Here is a 22,756-nt window from a genome sequence, read left to right as displayed (position 1 = left end):
TTCTTGGACTTACAAAAAAAATGGACTTACGAACAGGCTCTTGGAATGGTACTCATTTGTATGTAGGGGCCTTACTGTATATGGAATGGATAAGCAGCAAAGTCCTATTGTATAGCACAGAGAACTATGTTCAATATCCTATGATAAACCATAATGGAAAAGAATATTTTTTAAAGTGTATAGGGAGCTTCCCTGGTGGTGCAGTGGTTGAGAATCTGCCTGCTAATGCAGGGGACACGGGTTCGAGCCCTGGTCTGGGAAGATCCCACATGCTGCGGAACAACTAGGCCCGTGAGCCACAACTACTGAGCCTGCGCATCTGGAGCCTGTGCTCCGCAACAAGAGAGGCTGCAATAGTGAGAGGCCCGCGCACCACGATGAAGAGTGGCCCCCGCTTGCTGCAACTAAAGAAAGACCTCGCACAGAAACGAAGACCCAACACAGCCATAAATAATAAAAATATAATAAATAAACAAAAAATTCAGGAGAAATTAAACACCACAGACAACACCATTTATTTATAAAAAAAAAAGTGTATATATATATATATATGTATGTATAACTGAATCACTTTGCTGTACAGCAGAAATTAACACAACACTGTAAATCAACTATACTTTGATTAAAAAAAAACAAAACTGTGTCTTCTGCAAGCACCAATAGCAGTCAGCCTCACCAAAACAGAAGAACCCATGCAGCTCATGTAAGGCTCACACCTTACACCCTAGAGTGACCAGGGTCCCCAACCCCCAGGCTGGGGACTGTTAGGAACCGGGCTGCAGAGCAGGAGGTGAGTGCCGGGCAAGCGAGCAAAGCTTCATCTGCCGCTCCCATCGCCCGCGTTACCGCCTGAACCATCCCCCCATCCCCCCCACCACACGCGAAAAAATTATCTTCCACAAAACCAGTCCCTGGTGCCAAAAAGGTTGGGGACCGCTGCCCTAGAGCATATAGCTCTAGTGACCAGAGGGGAGTGTGCTGCTGGGCCCCACAGAACGTCACCTACAAAAGGCCACTTCTCCAAAATCAGCCAACATAACTGACCTACCCAACACACAGAAAAAAAACCACAGCAAAATCTGCAAAATGAGGAGACAGAGGAATATGTTCCAAATAAAGGAACAAGACAAAGGACTCAGAAAAAGGACTCAGAAAAAGGACTAAACAAAGGGAAGATAAGCAAGCTACTCAGTAGAGAGTTCAAGGTAATAATCGTAAAGATGCTCAGCAAACACAGAATGGATGAACACAGTGAAAATTTTAACAGAGAGAAAATATAATGAAGAAAACAAAGGTAAAGAATACAATAACTGGGGACTTCCCTGGTGGTGCAGTGGTTAAGAATTCACCTGCTAATGCAGGGACACAAGTTTGATCCCTGGTCTGGGAGGATCCCACATGCCACAGAGCAACCAGGTCCGTGAGCTACAACTACTGAGCCTGCGCTCTAGAGCCCGCAAGCCACAACTACTGAGCCTGCGTGCCACAATTACTGAAGCCCGCACGTCTAGAGCTCGTGCTCCACAAGAGAAGCCACCGCAACAAGAAGCCCGTGCACCACAATGAAGCGTAGTACCCACTCGCCACAACTAGAGAAAGCCCACACGCAGCAACGAAGACACAATGCAGCCAAAAATAAATAAATAAAATAAATTTATAAAAAAAAGAATACAATAACTGATAAAATCCAAAATATACAAACAGCTCATAAAAATCAAAGAATATATATGTACACACACACACACACACAAACACACATACACACACAAACACAGGAATATGATTCTGCCATAAAAAAGAATGCAATACTGCCATTTGCATCAACGTGGATGGACCTAGAGAATATTATGCATAGTGAAACAACTCAGACAGAAAGAGACAAGTACTATATGACATCACTTACATATGGAATCTAAAAAATAATACAAATGAATGTATAAACAAAACAGAATGAGACTTAGACACAGAAAACAAACCTGTGGTTACCAAAGTGGAGAGGGAAGTGGGGTGGGACAAATTAGGGGTATGGGCTTAACAGATACAAACTACTATATACAAAATAGATAAGCAACAATGATTTACTATACAGCACAGGAAAGTACACCCATTATCTTATAATAACCTATAATGGAATATAAACTGCAAAAATACTGAATTATTATGTTATACACCTGAAATTAACACAACACTGTATTATAAATCAACTATACTTCAAAAAAAAAGAATAACTAAAATAAAAGATACGCTAGAAGGAATCAACAGTATATTACATGATACAGAAGAATGCATCAGCAAACTGGAAGACAGAGTAGTGGAAATCACCATGGTCTAAATAGTTGGGACCTAGAGAAAAGCTGCAGGAATAGTTTTGCCTCCCCTCGCCAATAAAGCCAGGGACTATTCTTTAAATAAAGTAAAAGATCTGCCCAAGTAGAGCTTCTAATGAAGTACTGGAATCAACAAGAGAAGCTGAGCAGAGGCTGTGATAACTCCAGAGCTCATGATACCCATGCAGAGGTAGCAGGGAGGGGAGGGCAATCAGTATGGAATAGCACATAAAATCATTCTACTTATTTCTCATAATTCTTTTCTTCTTCCATTCATTTCTGTCTAATCTTTATTAAATCTTTCTGTTTTTTAGGGTTTATTTTTTTTTAATAATAATGCACAGCTTTTTATTTCTCAACCTTTCTTCATTTCTAACATAAGAATTTCAGGTTATAAATTTCCCTGTAAGAATTGCTTTAGCTGCATACCACAGATTTTGATCATTCAATTCCAAATAGCTTTTTATTTGCATATTACAGTTCAACCAATAATTTATTTAAAATATTCTAATTTCCAAACTGTGAAAGTTTTTTAACTGACTGAATTTAACTTAGAGAACAAGGTTCGTATGAAATTAATTTTTCGAATGGCAAATTCATAAACATTCTCTACCTGTTTGAATCTGTATATATGTTGTTGGTTCAGTGTTCCAAATACACATCCATTATATCAAGTTTGTTGATAGTGTTCTTCAAACCTTCTCTATCCTCAACGACTGACAGAGATGTGTTAAAACTCACTAAAATGGTTCTGTTCATTTCTCCTTGTAGTTACAAAAATTTTTGTTTTATATATTTCAAAGCTACCCTGTCAAGTACATCAGATTTAAAACAGTTATAGCTTCCCAGTGAACTGAATGTTTTATCAATATACAGTAGTCATCCTTATCTTCAGGAGTGAGTTTTGCATTAAAATTATTCTAATCCTTACCACTTCCTTTTCTTGCTTTCTTTGAGACTCAATCTTTTGTGTTTTTCACATTCCATTTGCCTTGTATTTAGTTTTAAAGTTATACACTCTCTATTATTTTAATGGTTATACTAAAAATGTTAACATACATATTTAAGTATAGTTAATCAAAGTTAATCATGAGGCTGCAAGGAAATTAATAGGTAAGCCAGTGACACAGATCTCCACATTATTCTTCCACAGACAAGGTTTTTTAACATCCAGAATGAACATTTGTTTTTTTGATCTCTACCATGTCATTATTTCCTCCATTCTATATTTTATTTCCATCTACTTTTCTCTTTCACCAAAAACTTCCACTAGTGTGATTCTGTCTCTTGAGTGGACCTTGGTCTGACTTCATAATCTTAAAAATCTTGTCAAAGAATGAGAGTATTTTAAATTTTGTTGTTTTGTTCTCAAGTCTATTGACTCTACCCTTACATTTTAAATTTCTTTCACGTTTGGGTTTACTGTGTTGCTCTTTTCCAGCTATCTGAGTTGAATGCATTTATTTTTAACCCCTCCTGTTTCCTGATAAATGTTTTTGTTATAATTCCCTCTTAGATAAAATCTACAACAGTTTTTACTACCATTCTATTCTTAACATTTAGTTCCTTATATAATTTCTTTTGCAGCTCACACAGAGATTATATGAGCATTATGTAACTTAGTTTTCAGTTGTACCAGTTACTAAATTATTGACTTTCAGCTCCAAAACCATACTTCTAAACTTGGCTTTGTGATACTTGGGGCTGAGACTCTGCAAACTACACTTTGGCTCCATGGTAGGCTTTGCCAATGCTAGAGCAAAGCTCTAGAGAGAGACTGCAGATGAAGGGGAGAGAAGGGACTAACTCTTTATTTCTGTGGGCTTCCGGTCTGTCTGCTATTCCTGTGACCACCACTCTAGCAACCCCTAAGAGACATCAGCACCAACCTACCAGTGCCACATTCTCAGAGGTCTGAGCCAGCCTTCAAAATATCAGGCAGTTCTTCAGAGGTCTGAGTTCTAGATTTTAGAAATCCCAACCTCTTTCCTTTGTTTCCCCAGCCTTACGGGTGATAGTAGCTTCTCAGTTACTAATTTTATAATTTGTTATGAATTCTTTATAGTAAATTCTCTCTACAAAAATGAGTGGTAGAGGTTCTATCTCCTAACTGGATCATGACACAAATAACAATCCTATGGAATTTTTAAGAAATATCCTTTTTTCCCACTATATGCAGACTGAGGGTTTTTTTTTTTTTAAACAAATTTATTTTTATTTATTTATTTATTTATTTATTTATATTTTTGGCTGCATTGGGTCTTCATTGCTGCACGCAGGACTTTCCCTAGTTGTGGCGAGCAGGGGCTACTCTTTGTTGTGGTGCACGGCCTTCTCATTGCAGTGGTTTCTCTTGTTGTGGAGCACAGGCTCTAGGTGTGCAGGCTTCAGTAGCTGTGGCTCGCGGGCTCTAGAGCGCAGGCTCAGTAGTTGTAGCACACAGGCTCAGCTGCTCCACAGCATGTGGGATCTTCCCGGACGAGGGATCGAACCCATGTCCCCTGCATTGGCAGGAGGATTCTTAACCACTGCGCCACCAGGGAAGTCCCCCAGACTGAGGTTTTTATAAGTGAGAGCAAAACTACCCAAACATTTTAAGAGGCTAATATAATCTTGACTCCAAAACCAAATATGAACAAGAAAAAAAATGCCTTTCACTTACGGACATGGGACAAAAGTTCTAAATAAAATATTAGCTGACTAAATCTAACAGTGCATTTAAAATTATATTTCACAATCAAATAGAGTTTATCTCAGAAATGAAAGGCCAGTTCATCAAAAAACCTAACTCACCACATTATTGAGATTATATAATTATTTTTACTAATGCAGAAAAAATATTTGATAAGATTCAACATCCATTTATAATGATAAAGATAATTCAAAATACTCTTAGCAAAGTGTATTTAAGATTACATTCCAGAAATCTTTAGCAAATATTACACTTGATGAAAAAACTTTACATGCAGTGTCTTCAAAACTGTCAACAAGACAAGGACACCACTATCACTACTACTGGATAATTCAATTGTGGAGTCCTTGGCAATTAAGAATAGAAAAAATGAGACTGAGAAAGAGTCAAAAGGATGGAAAGAAATAAAACTGCCATTATTTGCATATGACAATCATTTACCCAGAAAAGCCAAAAAAAAAAATCAAAAGAAAACTATTAGAATGATAGGAGATAAGGTAGACAACCTGCAAAAAATAATCAATATAAGCTTCTTCTATACCAAGAAAAGCAATTTTAAAATATAGTAAGAAAAAAGATACCATTCACAACAATGACAAAAATAATAAAGTATATAGGAATTTTCCTAACCAAAAACGTAACACCTCTATGGAGACAATTCTAATAAAGAGGAAAATATGAATACAAGGGAGACATCCCATGTTCTTGAATGGGATGACAATATGACAAAAACATCAATTATATTCAAAATAATCTATATATTGTAAATGTGACCGCAATCAAAATGTCAGTTGTATATTTTTGCTAAATTAGAATAAACTTTCTCTAAAAATATACTGTTGAATAAAGGTCTATACATAACTAAGTCAACAGTAATGCAAATAAATAAGATTTACCTTACTGGATATTAAGATATAATTAATAGTATTAAAAATGTGTTTAAAAGTTATAAGACTAGACAGACCACACTGGGACAGAATAGAGTTCAGAGATAATCCATACATGTATAATATTAATATCTGATAAATTTACAATAATATATCATAAATCAATGAGGAAAGGACAGGCTATTTAGTAGCTGGTAAATGAATAATAGGAAAATTGGCTCATTGTGTAGATCCCTAGCACTGTGTCTCTAATGATCTTTTCTGGTAGACAACATTGCATACATGTTGTCACACTTCATTGCTGGAGGATTTTTTAAATGGCCTGTGTGACTCCACTGGGAGAGGACTCTTGGAAGCTTGTGCCTATTTTTTTCCACACTTTGCGCTATGTGCCTTGGGCTGCTTCTGCTTGGTATCCTTTCATTGAAATAAATCAAGGCTATTAATACAACTATATGCTGAGTCCTGTGACGACTCCTAGTGGGGCATCAAACTTAGTGGTTTGTTACAGGGACCACCAAATATGTAGACAAATATAAATGAATAATTGAATAAAACACTAATAATAGTGTTATTGCAGTAAAGAGAATCAAAGTGTTCTCAAACTGTTTGCACTTTTCTTGCACTAGTCTCTAGTAAGCCAAGGAGACATATTGTAGTTATGTAAGATAAATACTAAAAGATAAGTAAAATACATAACTAAAAAGATAACCAGAAGATGAGGAAGTAACAAAAATACTTGACTATTCCAAGAGAAGACAGTAAAAAAGATGAAAAAAACATACAAGTGGGACAAATAGAAGGTAAATTAAACCTAAGTATTTAAGATATTACCCTAAATATAAACGTATCATGTACTTGAATTAAAAGATTGACAACACCAGATAGATGAAAAAAATAAAACCCAAATTTGTGCTGTTTACAAGAGTCATATTCTGAAATATAAAAATACAGAAAGGTTGAAAGTAAAATAGAAAAAGGATACCATGAATGTAAAAGGAAAATAGTGCATCTATATCTACTATCAAATAGACTTTAAGAGGTATTACTAGACATTTCAGGATGATAAAAGGGTCCATTCACCAAGAATACATAAAATTCTAATACATGCCTAGTAACAAAGGCTCAAAGTAAAAACAGCAAAATTAAGCAGAACTAAAAGGAGAAGCAGACAAATCTGCAGCCTTACTTGCAGATTTTAACACACTTCCCTCAGTAACAAAAACAAACAAACAAACAAATATATATGTAGAAGTTATAAAAACAAAATTAACTCACCTATCTTAATTGGCATATATACAAAACAATAAATATCCAAAATAGTAAAATATCCATGCTTTCAAGGGTACCTGGAAGGAGTACCAAAACTGACCACAGGGTGGGACACAAAGCAACTCTCCATAAATTTCAAGGATTGAAATCATAAAGTTTATGTTCTCTGATTACAATAGACTTAATAGCAAAATCAGTAACAAAAAGATACCAAAAATATAAATATTTGGAAATTAGCCATTACATTTCCAAATAATTCATGGTCCAAAAAAAAAAAATCCAATGAAAATTGTTAATTTTTTTAACTGAATAATAATGAAAATATAACATGAAAAGTTGTGGGATGCTACTAAAGCTGTACTTAAAGGGACAATGACAGGCATAATGCACATATTAGGGAAGAATAAAGGGTGAAAGTCAATGAGGTGCTCATCTTATAAAACAAAGAATAAAATAAACCAAAAACAAATAAACAAAACAAAACAAAACAGTGGGAAGGAAAAAATGAAGATAGGAACAGAAACTAATGAAATGGAAAACAAATGTGCAATTAAAAAAACAAATCAATAAAGCCAAAGGTTTATTTTCTGAAAAGGCTAATAGAGATAAATCTCTGGCAAGACGAATCAGGGAAATGTGAGAAAAGACACACATTACCAATATCAGGAAGCAAAAATGACTACTGAATGGTCTACACTACAGAACCTACAGGCCATTGAAAAGATAATAAGAGGATATCAGGAATAACCTTATACCAAATAACTCAAAAATTTAGATGAAATGAACCAATTTCTAGGGGGGGGAAAACCTTATCAAAACTAATACACAAAGTACATAATTGAATATTCCAATAGCTATTAAATTCATTATGTAATTAAAACCTTTCCCACAAAGAAAATTCTAAACATAGATGGCTTCACTGGTTAATGTTACAAAGTAGTTAAGTATGAATATAACACTAAGCTTACAAAAACTCTTGCAGAGAAAAAAAGAGGTCAGGATAATTCCCAACTTGATTCATGAGGCCAGCATAACCCTGTTCCTCAAATCTTAAAAGGACATTACAAGAAAACTGCAGACTGATATCTCTCCTGAACATAGGTGCAAATATCCTAAACAAAACATCAGCAAAAATATCAATATGTAAATAAAGGATTATACATTATGACAAGATGGCTATATTCCAAGAATGTAAAGTTAGCTTAGCATTTGAAAATCAATCAACATCATGTTCCACATTAATAGAATAAAGAAGAGAATATGATTATCTCAATAGACCCAGAAAAGGAACGTCATAAAAATCAATATCATTAATTATAAAAACTAGGAACAGATGGAAATTTTGTTACTCTATCATATTAGCTACAAACAACAAAGAGCAAATATAATTCTTAATAGTAAAAGGTTAAAAATTTTCTCCCTAGGATCAAGAATGAGATAAGGATAAGTACTGTTATCACTTCTATTAAATACCATGTTAAAGATCCTAACCACTACAACAAGGCAAGAAAAAGAAGTGTAGAGGTTAAAAGGAATGAAAACTGTCATTATTTGCAGACTGTATACACAAAAAACTTTAACATGACTACATACATAAAAACTCAACCAATTTCCATACACACTATTAAAGTTAATAAGTGAATTTAGCAAGGTAGGTAGACACAAAGTCAGTACATAACAGTTTAGTTTTTCTAGATACCAACAAACACAATTAAAGTGAAACTTTACAAGATGTCATTTATAACTGCATTCAAAAAAACCTAAATACCTTAGAATAAACCTAATGAACATTATGCAAGACTTCTTCACTTAAAACTGTAAAACTGTGAGAGAAATTAAAGATCTAAAATAAACGAAGGGATCTACCACATGGTAGATAACTTGTAGATATTAACTTTCTAATTCTCCCTAAATTGATCAAGAGATTTAATAATTCCAATCGAAATCCAATTTTGTTTTGTCTTGGAAGGGAGGAAGTCTAGCAAGCTGATTTTTAAAGTTCTAGGCAAATGCAAAGGCCCAAGAATAGTCAAGACAATCTTGAGGAAGAAGAAAAAAGGTGCACTTACCCTCCAGAAATTAAGTCTTTTCAGAAGGCTTAAGTGATTAAAGATATTTCAGTATTTTGCACAAGGAGAAAGAGATCAATGAAACAGAACAGAGAATTCAGAACAAACCCAAACTCTTGATTTATGACAAAGGTAACACTGCAGAGCAAGAAGAATGGTCATTTCATTAACTAGTGCTGGTACAACTAATTATCTACATGGAAAAAAAGTGAAATAATTATAGATAGTAATGTAAAAGGAAAGATAATAAAGCATCTTTAAATGAAAGAATATAAAATAAAATATTCACAATTGTGGAATTTACATAGATTTCTTAAACATGATAAAAAAAATCACTATCCATAAAGAAAGATGTTGATAACTTGGTTCATTATATTTATGTTATAATAAATGTATATGGTTACAAACTTCTATTCCTCAAAGACACTGTAAAGAAAGTAATTATTTTTTAAAAAGCAACACAATAGAAAAATTGAACAGATATTTGAATAGGCATGTCACGAAGGAGGATATCTAAATGGGCAATACATATATAAAAAAGTATTCAACTCAGTCTTCAGAGAAATAAAAACACAATGAAATACTGTTAAAAACCCACAAAATTCTGGCAAGAATGAGAAGAAACTGGTATTTTCACACATTACTAGTGGAAGAGGAAATTGAAGCAATCACCACAGAAAATTTTTGGCAGTATTTACTAACAACAACACACACATATTCTATAACCTGATAATTCCACCCCTAGATATAAAGCAAACAGAAATGTGTACATCTGTGCACCAAAAAAAATATGTGCAAGAATACTGATGGCATCATTACTCACAATATTTATACAATAAAATATAGCAATAAAAATGAACTAATGCTACAACAGAATAAAATGATGAAGCTCTCAAACCATAATATGAGAGAAAGAAGACAGCACAAAACAGGCTGAACTAATCTATGGTGTTAGAAGCCAGAAAGAGTGGTTGCCTTTTGTGTTGAGATGAAGAGTAGTGGCTGGGAGAGAATCTGATGGAAGTTCTAGGGCACTAATAATGCTTTATATCTGGTTACATATATAAATACACTCATGTGGTCACATGACTGTATTCACTTTGGAAAATGCATGGATCTTATAGTTTTTACACTTTTCTATATATGTTATATTTCAGAAAGAAGTTTATTAAAAAATAGAATACATAAAAAATGAAGTGAAAGGGAAAAAACCTATAAACAAAGCCACTATAAACAAGGGAGAAAAGAACAGGATTTGAGGAGAGATAAGAGCATTCCCTATGTTAATGAATCTGCAAGTATTTTTTACAGAACAGTTCTCAATGAGAGAATCACTATTCTGTACCTGTGTTACTTACTTGCCAATTCAGTACAATTCATATTAAAGCAAAGCAAATAGTAAAATAAAATATCATGTCATGAAGCCACTGAGAAGAGATATTCATTGACTATAAGTTACTCTTTCACAGGTACTCTTCTTCAATATTAGTTCTATTCATTCATTCAAAATATTCACTTAGAAACTCCTAGACATAGTTAATTCATTCAACAATGTACTGAGCTCTTTTCTAGAGTACAAAAGAGCAAGAAGGCAGATAAACCTCTCATAGTGCTAACAGTCTAATAGAGAAGACATGATAACAAGTTATTATTATATACTGTGCCAAGTATTATGACATGGAAAGAACAAAGTGGCACAAAAACACATGTCAGGGACATCTAACTCAGTTTAGTAGGATTAGTGACAGTTTAGAGTTAGATAACCCTCACAGAAATCATTTAGTATATTCCTTTATTTCACAAATGAAGAGAGACTAAAACGTGTATACAAGCTAAATTAGTTAGACCTGAAAAATGAGTTGATGTTAAACTGCTAATATGGGAACTGCCAAAGAGGCAGCGGAGTATTCAAGGCAGAGGGAACAGCATATATAAAGGCCTAGGGACAAGAATGAGCGTAACACTTTAGAGATTATGCATCCCTGAAGAACAGTAGAAGACAAAATCTCTGTCCTTAAAGAGTTCACTCTTAGAAGGACGAAAGAACATGTTTTAAATAAACCTAAATCCATCTCTATTCATTTGTTTGTAGATATGTGAGAAGATGAAGTATGGCAGACTGTCAGAAAGGGAAAAAGAAAATAAGGAAGATTACAGATTTGCAAAAGCTGTAAAAACATTAACAAGGATACTGGAAATTCCTGCCAGAGCCCTTCAGATTCTTTCTCAATATGAGGTTCTATGATTCTAGACGCTGTACAGAGGTACTGTATTTTATACAAATGCTATTCTTGAAAATAACATAAGTTGAAACAGAATTTATATGAATTAAATGCATATCAGAGCTTATAAAGTTAAAGATCCTTGGAGCTATCATATTAATGCAAACCCTCCATGGTCCTAGATCTGCCACTAGCTCAGATGTCACTTGACACATAAAACTTAGCTCCTCTGGCCATCAGTTATGTCATTTATTAAATGGAAAGATTAAAATTTATCAATATTTTCTCTAAATTATTTTCAGCTTTATTTTTTTTATTTTATTTTTTTGGAAAAGGTAGTCTTTTTAATAACTGCTTTTGTCACCAGGTTAAGTCATGCAGTTACAAAGTAGTCAGAAATTTCTCAAAGGATATTATTGTTAAAAAAAGAAAAGCTCATTCTTACATAAATAATATCTAGTACTTCATTGGGACACTACTGTTCAAAAGGCCCTGGCCAAACAGCTCCCAAAAAAAACACAACCCCAGGTTGTTTCCAGCCCATTGGGAATGAAGCCGTGTGCAGAAAATTCTATGATGCTAAGCTTAAATTATTAGACATCACCATTCCTCAGGAGGCCATACTAGAATCTATGGCAAGAAATTAAAGTTTTAAAAATACACATATTTTTATAAACCAGAAGTCAACAATTAACTAGAGGAGCAAATGGACACATGTACATCATCAAGGAATATAGCTTAGGGCAAGCAATCTATAACATTTCCTTTCATTACTAAGTTTAATTTTAAAAATGTAAACAAAAACAGAATACAACTATGTTAAGAAACACAGCTTTGAAACAAAAAAACAGGTGTAGCTAATTAAATGTGTCATTTTGCTTTCATTGTTTTATTTTCTAATGATCTCAAAAGTTTTGAAGTGGGAAACAAGTTGCAAGGAAGAGAACAAAAGGCAAAATGCCCCAGGCAAGCCTAATGCCAACACATTCTTTGCAGTATATGACATGTTCTCCTCAAGCCCCACATCACTATCCAGATATAATCACTTCTGGACAAGAGCAATTACTCTAACTTCATGCTCTTCAAAACCACCTGCTCCAGATTCAATCAACAAACATCTTGCTCCATGCATATGGAATCCTACAATTTTATACTTAATGCTTGCTAAATAATGATGTTATTTTTTGAGCATGCAATTAAGTTCCTTCCTTAGAAACTAAAATTCATCACAGGAGTAATAATGTTTTTTAGAATTATTATCTACCCTACAGACAATTATATAAAGAAGTAACATGAAACATGGGCATCTGGATCTCAGATTTGAATTGTAAAAGTTAGGCATAAAATTTCTGAATAGTATATTCAGGCAAACGAAGACTGAAAGCAACTATAAAAATCTAAGTCTCTCTTTTTAAAATATACTTTCCTCAAAATATCAGAATTCCAGAAATGTTCTATCTGGAGTCTTTACTCTCCCTCAACTCAGTATAACTATGGACAAGGTGATAAGTATCACTTGATATATCACTGGGAGAGTTCCATTTCTCACTCCTTATTCATAGAAAAGAAATTAAACAGAATACTCTCAAAGAGGGTATTGTGGTTCTTGCGTTATTTATATTACAAATGATTGGTATAACTTAGACTGACTGCAGAAGCCAGGTCTATTACAAATCCCCTATCACTTTTAAAAATTGCTTTTAAAAGTAATAGCACTATGGAAAGCACCCTGGTCTCAAGACCTGAATCTTGGGCCAAGACTTCACTAACTGCTTGAGCTTGGATGGATCACATAGTCTGTACTCATCTGTGAAATAAGGGAATGTACTAAATGATTTCTGATAGGGTCTTCTAGTTCTAAAACGACAGAATTAATTCACTTCACCAGTCCCAGGTTTTAACAAACTTTCCTAAAAATACAGCTTATAGTTTCAAAGTTTTAATATCAAATTATTTATTACCTGGCTTACCAACCCTATTAAAATGCAGAGTTAGGAACAAAAAGGATAGTTTGCTTACAGCACAATTCTTATGCCAACAGAGGTTGAAGATCTATGGCTTGGTGGACTAGAGCAAGGTCCAGGTAAGAGGAGAGGAACCAGGAAAATAATGAAGGAATATAGTCTGATATGATTTTGACTTGGGGCGGTGGGGGGGGGGCGGCAGGCCAATTATATTTGTCCCTTTTTTTGGAAGGTACAAAAACTCTAAATAACACACCATTAAAACTGAAAAAATAATTCACAGTCACTATCTCTGTTCCTTCAACTTTCAATCACCCCTCAATTTATTGCGATCTACTAGAACTACTCTCTTCCAAGGCCCTCGTGACCACCCAAGTACTAAGCACTTGATGTCACTGTGGTCTCTATACTGTCGATCCTGGCCCCACTATTTATTTCCTGTGTGATCTTGGTGAAGTTCCATAACCTCTCTGACCTAAGTTTCTTCACCTATAAAATGAAGATAACCATATAAGGAATGCTGTAAGAAATCATTAACACGTGTGAAGGCACTTCAAACAATGGATGACACATTGTAAGTACTCAATTAGTGGTAACTAATAATATACTATTTCTAATTACTTCCTCCCTGAATGTTCCCTCATTTGAGTCACCACTTTTTCGGGGTTCTCTTCCCACCTCTCCAGCCACTCCTCAGTCTCCTATACCAGATTTTTCCTAACAACTCAACCTTTGAATGGTGGTGTTCCCCAGGATCCCTTTTTTCCTCAGTAGCAGGTTAAAACCTCCCTGATCCTTCACAAACACAACACATTATAATTTTACCTGTTACACTGCTGCACTTCTCTGTGCATCCTGAGCTCTAAGAGGAGAAAGTCCAAGTCTCTCTTATTCACTGAGGTAGTCCCAGCACCAAGTGCAGTGCCTGGCTCAATAAATGAACGAACGAATGAACTCTGTTCATTCTCTCTAAGTGACTTCATTCATTTCAATGGCTTCAGTCATAATCTAACTGGTGACAACTCACTAAAACATAGATCTAACCAAGACTCTCATCTCCAAAACCTGCAATTCAAAGTCCTGCAGCTTAGACAATGTAAACAATAAAGAGGGGTAGAAGGTGGAGGACAGAGTGGGCAGGAAGAAGACATCGCAACAGTCCAGACAAGAGCAACGAAAAATAGTTAAAAAATTTTTTTAAAGCTGAAACTCTGAATAAATTTTGAAAATAGAGCTGACAGGATTTGATAAAGAGTAACAAAAAGAGGAAATCAAGAATAACTCTTAGAAGTAACTTTCTTTTAGAAAGACTGATTTTTTTTTTTTTTTTTTTAATTAGAAAGAAAACCTTTCCTTAGGTTTTCTACTTTTATAGCCTTGGCAAGGCAACTCAGAAAATTTTCCACTAGTGAAGTAAATAGGATATATCACTTAGAGCTTAAACAGAATCAAAACTACCACTTGTTTTTCTGAAACAAACCATTCAGCTCCAGTCATTTCAAATGAACAGCAGAACTAATATTAAGATACCCAATTCACTGACCAAAAAAAATTCCACTTCTCATATAATATCCATAATGTTTATGCAGTAGGAAAAATCCCAACATCACAAATATAACTATCACTATATTTCAGAATTACAAAACGGGAAAATTCATTGCTTTATGAGATATTATATTGCATAATTACTGCCTATTTATCCACCTACAATAATGAATAAAGATATGATCCCTTATAAAATGCATTAATTAGAGTGATAATCGTGATACATACATCAACTTAATTTTGTTGCTCTACTGCAGGGCTACAGTGGACTCACATGTGGGACGACGTGGGTAGGGGAGGGAAGAAACTGTAACTCTGACTATGTATGACAGGAGAGCTCTCACATTCAGCAAGAAAATCTGTCAGGGAGGCACCCCCAAAATAAGCCATATCTATCTCTAGTCTGCATATTTCTATTGATGGGCGAGACTTTCACCGATCCAGGTTCAGTAAAAGTCACTGCTCTAGCAAGGTAAAGGATTCTGCTAGACTTCCCTGATAGCACTTGTACTAGAGTAACCAAATACTTCATAAAATCAGGAATACTGTCAAAATTCAAATAAGCATCTACCAGCGAGGTGCATAAATACACATAAAATATGAAAAAAAATTTTTTAAAAAGAGAGAAAGTGACACTTACCAAGGGCCTGTATAAACCATGAACACTGCTGTCAGGCTATACTTCTAAACCTCATAAGAACTCTTTTAAAAATGTTATCCAAAAAAAAAAAAAGTTATCCCTATTTAGCAGGTGAGGAAAGAGTTCAAGAGGTTAAATGGCTTGCCCAGTGACTCTCAGCTGATAAGGGGTAGTGCTAGCATTTGAAACTAGAGCTCACCATAAGCTTTCCACAAAACCCCACTATTTCCCTGGACCTTATTTAAAAATATTGAATTTTTACAGAATCAACATTTTAATTCTAACTTAGAAAACAACATTGGCAGAATTCAAAAATGGTGGAAAATGTTAGAAAAAGAACCTTTCTTAAGAACTGGACTGTACATAGGAGATCTTCCATAAATTCCTGTTCAAATAAGCTAGTGAAGGGTGGGAGGGAGGACTAACAGCTATAAATATCTCAGAACCCTGCTACAAGACAGATAAAATTTTCCATTTCACAAGAAGTTATGTTATAGTAATTAGATTCAGTATTTTTACTAGACCTACGTAAGTGTAATAATGACAAAATCATTGTTTAAATAAGAGTTTTAATTCTTCCTGTTCTGTGATGGTATCTTATCAAGGCCCAAGCATTTGGTATGAACATGTTGAAATGATGTGTAATCAACAAGGATGCTAAAGATAAATTCGTAGAGATGTGAAGCAAATGCTTCCTTCCACTGTTAACAAAATGACCGAGTCCACTTCTTGAAGAAATCAAGCTCTATTTATATTCACTCTCCTGAAATGGCACAGGCAGCCTTAGAAGGATAAGTTTATAATAAATCCCTGCATTTGGAAAACATTGTTGCTAAGCATCTTCTAACATTCAGCAGAGTTTATATAATTCATGTCTCCACTGCATAATTAACATTTCATGTTTTCTAAAAAAGTGTGGTATGCTTATCTATGTTGTTAATTTAAAACATTATAAATTTTGAGGGAATTAATAAAAGGCTATGCAACTAATTAATTAGAAAGGCAGCCTAATCCCAGGAGGCATAAAAACATAGACATTAAATGTCAGGATGTGTCAGAGTTGAGCTTATAAACAGCTTGTCTGCTTGAGATAAAACATTTCAAAATGCAGCTGCTCTTTGCTTAAAAAGGTGAGCTACAAAACATTAGGCTTTTGGACAAGTCACGACTCATCAAACCACACTCTAGCTCAAAAATTAATTATAAAGAAAACATAGCATTTGAAAATCAGTTTCACACCCAACCCTCAACATTAAACATTATATCTGCTCAGATAATAAGAGATCCAATTGTTGAAAGCAATACTACAGTAGTATTTCCAACTTTCTTATTTGTTATGGAGACAAAGTTTAAAAATACGGAAAATATTCAGTAACACTAGAATAAAAGATTAGAAAAGTTGAGAGTAATCACACTGCAAAAGACACAGCATCACCCTTACAAACTCTGGAATAGATTGCAAACCTTCGGTCCTCTGGAAAAGCACGCACAAACATATATACTACAAGGATTTTGATCTTTTGTATTAATAACCCACAAACAATAACCTTAAGATTAACAAAACAATCAGTAACATAGTTCACTTAGGTTTTATGAAATTCTGAATCACTTCAATGTATGTAATTACTAGACACCTGTGCACCACTTTTTATTAAAAATGGCAGGGCTTCCCTGGTGGCGCAGCGGTTGAGAACCTGCCTGCCAATGCAGGGGACACAGGTTCGAGCCCTGGTCTGGGAAGATCCCACATGCCGCGGAGCAGCTGGGCCCGTGAGCCACAACTACTAAGCCTGCGCGTCTGGAGCTTGTGCTCCACAACAAAGAGAGGCCGCAACAGTGAGAGGCCTGCACACTGCGATGAAGAGTGGCCCCCGCTTGCCGCAACTAGAGAAAGCCCTCACACAGAAACGAAGACCCAACACAGCCAAAAATAAAAAATATAAATAAAATTAAATTAAAAAAAAAAAAAAAATGGCAGAGCTTCCCCAACTAGAAGGCAGTCCAGGAAAAAGGGAAACCACCAGACAGCCAACACACAAAGAGCTCAGAGAACATACATGTCCACAAATCATAAGCAAGCAAATGTTCTAAGAAAAACACATGTCTACATTCTTACTTGTATTCTTAATTGTTAATCCTTAACTATTCCCTTAATTGTGGCTTTCTATCTTTCAGAATTATTTTTCATTTTAAAGTTTTATTCAGAACCATTATATATACCTGCAAGACAAACTTGGACACTCATTTTCTCCTACAGTCAGAGACTAAAATGATACAGTAGTTTAGAATAGTACATTACTATCACATAAAAACTCTAGGAAGAAACTCAACACTATCAGTGAGAGAGTCAGAATTACATTACCTAAACTTAATGCAGTTATTTAAATCAGTTACAGAGAATCTCCAAAAATCGGAGAGCTGGTTGGCCTAGATCAGTGGTTCTCAAAGTGTAGCCCTTGGACCAGCAGCACTGATTATCACCTGTAACTTGATAGAAATGCAAATTCTTGTACCCCAGCTGGACCTACTGAACCAGTAGCATGCAGCCCGGAATTGTGTTTTAACAAGCTCTACAAGTGATTCTTATACAGGTTTAATGCAGGAGAACCACTGGCCTAAATTAATGATACATTTCCTGTTCACAGGGAAGTACAAGACTGGCTACTTCAAATCACTTGGAAAACATTATAAATACTGATTCCAGTTTCCCACCTTCTTTATTCAATTAAGTATGGAAAGCGAGTGTGTGTGTGTGTGTGTGTGTGTGTGTGTGTGTGCGCCTGCATGGGAGCGTGCATGGCTTCCCAGGTGAACCTGAGGCATAATGAGGTTTTAAGAACCAATGACCTGGGAATTCCCTGGTGGTCCAGTGGTTAAGAATCCGCCTTCTGTTGCAGGGGACGCAGGTTTGAACCCTGGTCGGGGAACTAAGATCCCACATGGGCAGGTCAACTAAGCCCGGGTGCCTCAACTACTGAGCCCGCGTGCCTCAACTAGAGAGCCCAGGTGCTCTGGAGCCCGTGTGCCGCAAGGAAGATCCCATGTGATTCAACTAAGACCCAACACAGCCAAAAATAAATAAAATAAATATTTAAAAAACAAAAACAGGGGTTCCTACCTTTAAAAAAAAAAAAAAAAGAACCAGTGACCTATGTCAGTGGCTCTCAAAGTGTGGTCCCCACACCAGCAGCAGCAGCAGCAGCAGTAGCAGCAGCAGCAGCTGGGAACATGTTAGGAATTCACAGGTACCAGCCCAGACCTACTGAATCAGAAACTCTGGGAATAGGGCACAGCCAGCCATCTATCGTTTACTAAGTTCTCCAGGTGATTCTGATGCACGATAAAGTCTGAGAACCTCAACTCCAAGTGATCTGTCTGGAATTGGGAACATGTGAAATGAGCCTGAATTCTGCAGAAAAGAATAAATAAGAGACAGAACCAACTTGTGTACTCAGCAATACACCTCTTGGAGCTGGAGTCTCTCACTTTCCTCACAAATTTGGAGGTCAAGGTGCCTTACTTCCCAGATAAGCCAGTGGGAATTCTCAAGCTGTCCACTTAAACACAGCACAAATGGTGAACAATGAAAATGCCTCCTAAAAAGCACTGGTTTTAAGCAAGATGTATTTAAAGTCCACAGTCAGAACCATAGCTGAGAAATCTTGTCAGTGGGAAGCCAAAAATTGACTGGAAATGTTCATAAAAACAGCAGCAGTTATTTAAGGCACCACAGGACACTACCTTGTCTATTGCTACCTATAAAGGTAGCAATAACCACTCGGAGTTGTTTCCTTAGCACAGAGCAGGGATTTCTAAAGGCAAGAAAGGACAGGAGGAGATGAAGCTCAACAGGGGTTTAAAGACAAAACTCAACTCAACTCTGAAGTTAATAAATATTTTTATTACTCTACCAAGAGGAGTGGCGTGGTAATTACGTCTCGTTATGTCTCCCAGTTTTCACATACATTTCTCAAATACTTACTGAGCATATTGCCTCTAAATATTAAAATTTTACCATGACTCTTTTTGTAAAAAATATGATTCTAACTTTGTGTGTAATTCTAAGGTCAGTGTAATAATTGCGACTGCTTCTACTTATCCAAGGACACTTACTATGTTAAAAAAAAGGGGGGGGGGGCACAGCGGTTCAAACTTCCCTAGGCAGTCATTTTAAAAGACTAAGAGCCATTCAACTTTTCCCCTAATAACTCCTCTAAATTTGAACTTAGTTAGAAGGCAACATTAAATGTTCAATTCTTATTATCTATAACTAGGAGAATACGTAGTTCAAATTTACTATATAGCTGAGTTTTTTCTTCCTATGCTCAATGCACACATTAGGGGTGCCCTTGTATATTCAATAAGTGAGATATGCCCATTCTATAGCATTTGGAGCATAATTCTACTATTTTTAATGCTTATAGAGTTTGAGTTGTTTTATCTTTCCTTCTGAGTCACACTATTAACCAAATGTATAAGTTAATCAAGTCCTTAGTCAGACTGTTTCAATGAGAAAATGCAGTTAACTTCACAATCAGCATTAGTCTGCTTTGTAGCATTATTTCTAAGAACACTGTGGGAGAAAGCCCTGACTAACCACCTAAGTTTAAATCATTCAAACAGGCACCAAAGAGAAGACAATGAAGAGTGAAAAAGCCAGGTGTATGAAAGTAGCTAGTGAGGCCAGGCCAGGTTTAGTGCCTAACTCGGGTACTTCCTTGTTCTGTTCTAGTTCATCCTATCCTTCCTATCCTTCTTCCCTCCCTTCCTTCCTTTCTTCCCTTCTTTTTTTCCATTTCTTTCTTCTTCTCCCTTATACCCAAGGAATGTCATATGTACAAAAGCACTTAGGTATCATCTACCACAACCCCCTCAATTTACAGATGGAAAAAACTAAGGCTCAGATAAGGCAAAGAACTTGCCCAAGACCACAAGCCTGATTTTAAAGGTATTTTCTACTCAAAATCCATTTTCTACTATACACCCCTGCCTCTTTAGAAAAATCTCTTGCAAAAATTCTAGCACACTAAAGTTCTAAAGTTCTTAAACTTTATTCTGCTATATAAAGTTAGAGAACACCACTGCATAACACAACATATACTAGTATTTAAGACAGTATACACAAAACTACATATTTTCCCTACTGGACACTTTAATTTTAAGACTAATCTTTTTAAAAATTACCTTCTCAAAATCTGATTCATTGCTAGATTAGGGGAAACAGAAGATCAGTTAAATACCTGAAAATTTGAAATTATTAAGTCATATTAACAGCAGTTAATATTTATTTACTGCTTGTATATGCCAAGTACATCCTTTTTTTATGTGTGTATTTTTATGTGTATATTTTTATTTTTAGGAAGAGGGATTAAGAGTGACTCTTATTTCATTTTTATAGTTTTCTGAATTATCCAGATTTTTTTCATAAAACATATATATTTTATGATTAGAAAAAAAATTAGCTATTTCCATTAGGAAATAAGTGAGATATAAATTATCAGTTTGTAAATAAACCAGTTATTAAATCCATCAGTACAGATTCACTACAGCAAATCACTCTCACCTGCTTCATTACACAAGGCTTTCAAGTCTGCTCCAACGTAGCCATGAGCATTATTTGCCAGCTGTAGCAGTTCAGCTTCAGTGAGCAAATGGGGCACCCTTAGAAGCAGTTTCTGGAGGATATCTAGCCGGTCTTGTGCATTCGGAATTCCAATCTCAATTTCTTTATCAAACCGTCCAGGTCTTCGTAGTGCAGCATCCAAAGCATGAGGGCGATTTGTGGCCCCAAGAACCAGCACCTGTCCTTCACTTCCCTCCTAACAAAACAAAATTAAAATATATTACATATTCTTCTAAAAGTAAAAAAATAAAAAAAATATGCACTCGCTATATAGACAAGGATAGATCTAACTGTCCAGGCTGCTAAGTCCTATCCCTTCTTTCTCAAATTTTGTCATTCATCCCACATTTCCCAAAGCTCAGTCTAAATGCTCCCTTACCTAGAAAGTTTTCCAATACTTAACTATCTACTGTAAGTGATGTCTCTCCCACTTCTAGCATTTTAACTACACAATTCTCATGAATAACAACATATATACCCTATATCATATAGTTTTAATTTGTTTAACTGTTTTAAGTTGTTCTTTTCCCTACTTGAAAGCAAAGATTATGACCTACACGTGTTTCAAACAGAACAAGGCTCTATTACGCAGTTGTCTAAGAAATCTTCCTCACATTTGCACTGTTTCTATTTTGTTTTGATAAATATTCAAATTCCGGAAAATACACACAACAATATAACCAACACTCAAGTATCAGATACCCTTGAATACATACGGATTTTTACTCTGAGAATAAAATTTGGAACAACAAATTATAAAGAACTATGTTCACAATGAGCCACCTATAGAAATTATCCAACATTCTACTCAGATGACCCAAGTGTAATCTCACAGAGACAAGCTTAACTGGAATGTGATTTGAAGTAAGAAAACTCAAACCTAATCAACTATACTGGATGTGCCAACAGGAAGTGCACGGATTACAGTGAATCTATGAATTATGAGTTTAGAAGACAAAAATACAGGCCCTTAAACACTTTCAGGCTAAAACATCAGTGCCACATGCTCCCAGTCCTGCCCAAAGGCAAGAACATCAGTTCACAGCAGGTCTATCCCAGTGGCAGAGAAAGAGGTAGCAATGACATAGTAATTAAGATCCTCCAACACAGAGCCTCTTATCTGATTTCCTACTCACCAAAATCCATTCTAATTGTAATACAGCTCTCCACATATTTTCTTCAGGATGAAAAGAGAGCCGTTCATAAACAAAGTATTTGGTCAGCTTAATAATTATACTTTTCTTTTTCTTTTTTAAAAAACTTTTCATTGAAGTATAGTTGATAATAATTATACTTCTTATTGTAAATGGACGAACTGGTATCCCAGTTTATGTATCAGTCTCTTGTGAGTGTTGTTATTATGGATCTATCCTCAGAGCTCCACTATCTCCAACATACTAACAACACTGAATCCTCCAGCTTTGTAAGTTCAGGACTGAACCTGGGACATTATGATCACACCTAGGTAGTGCTCTAAGACTGAGAACCAGATGGTCATCCAGCCTCCCGCAGGTT

General features: G+C 35.4%; 1 protein-coding gene across 2 annotated transcripts in view; it reads right to left on the bottom strand.

Moving 5' to 3' along the window:
- The window catches only part of SPATA5 (spermatogenesis associated 5), a 326,484-nt gene that overhangs the window by 287,745 nt on the left and 15,983 nt on the right, over positions 1 to 22,756 (bottom strand). For both annotated transcript variants that reach the window (XM_036853530.1, XM_036853531.1), the window contains exon 9: positions 21,182 to 21,437. In XM_036853530.1, the coding sequence (XP_036709425.1) occupies positions 21,182 to 21,437 (256 nt within the window). The remainder of the gene's footprint in view (positions 1 to 21,181; positions 21,438 to 22,756) is intronic.

The sequence above is a fragment of the Balaenoptera musculus genome, chromosome 5 (genome assembly GCF_009873245.2).
Source record: "Balaenoptera musculus isolate JJ_BM4_2016_0621 chromosome 5, mBalMus1.pri.v3, whole genome shotgun sequence".
Taxonomy (NCBI): Eukaryota; Metazoa; Chordata; class Mammalia; order Artiodactyla; family Balaenopteridae; genus Balaenoptera; species Balaenoptera musculus.
Note: the sequence above shows the minus strand (reverse complement) of the source record. Positions and strands in the feature narration are given on the sequence as shown.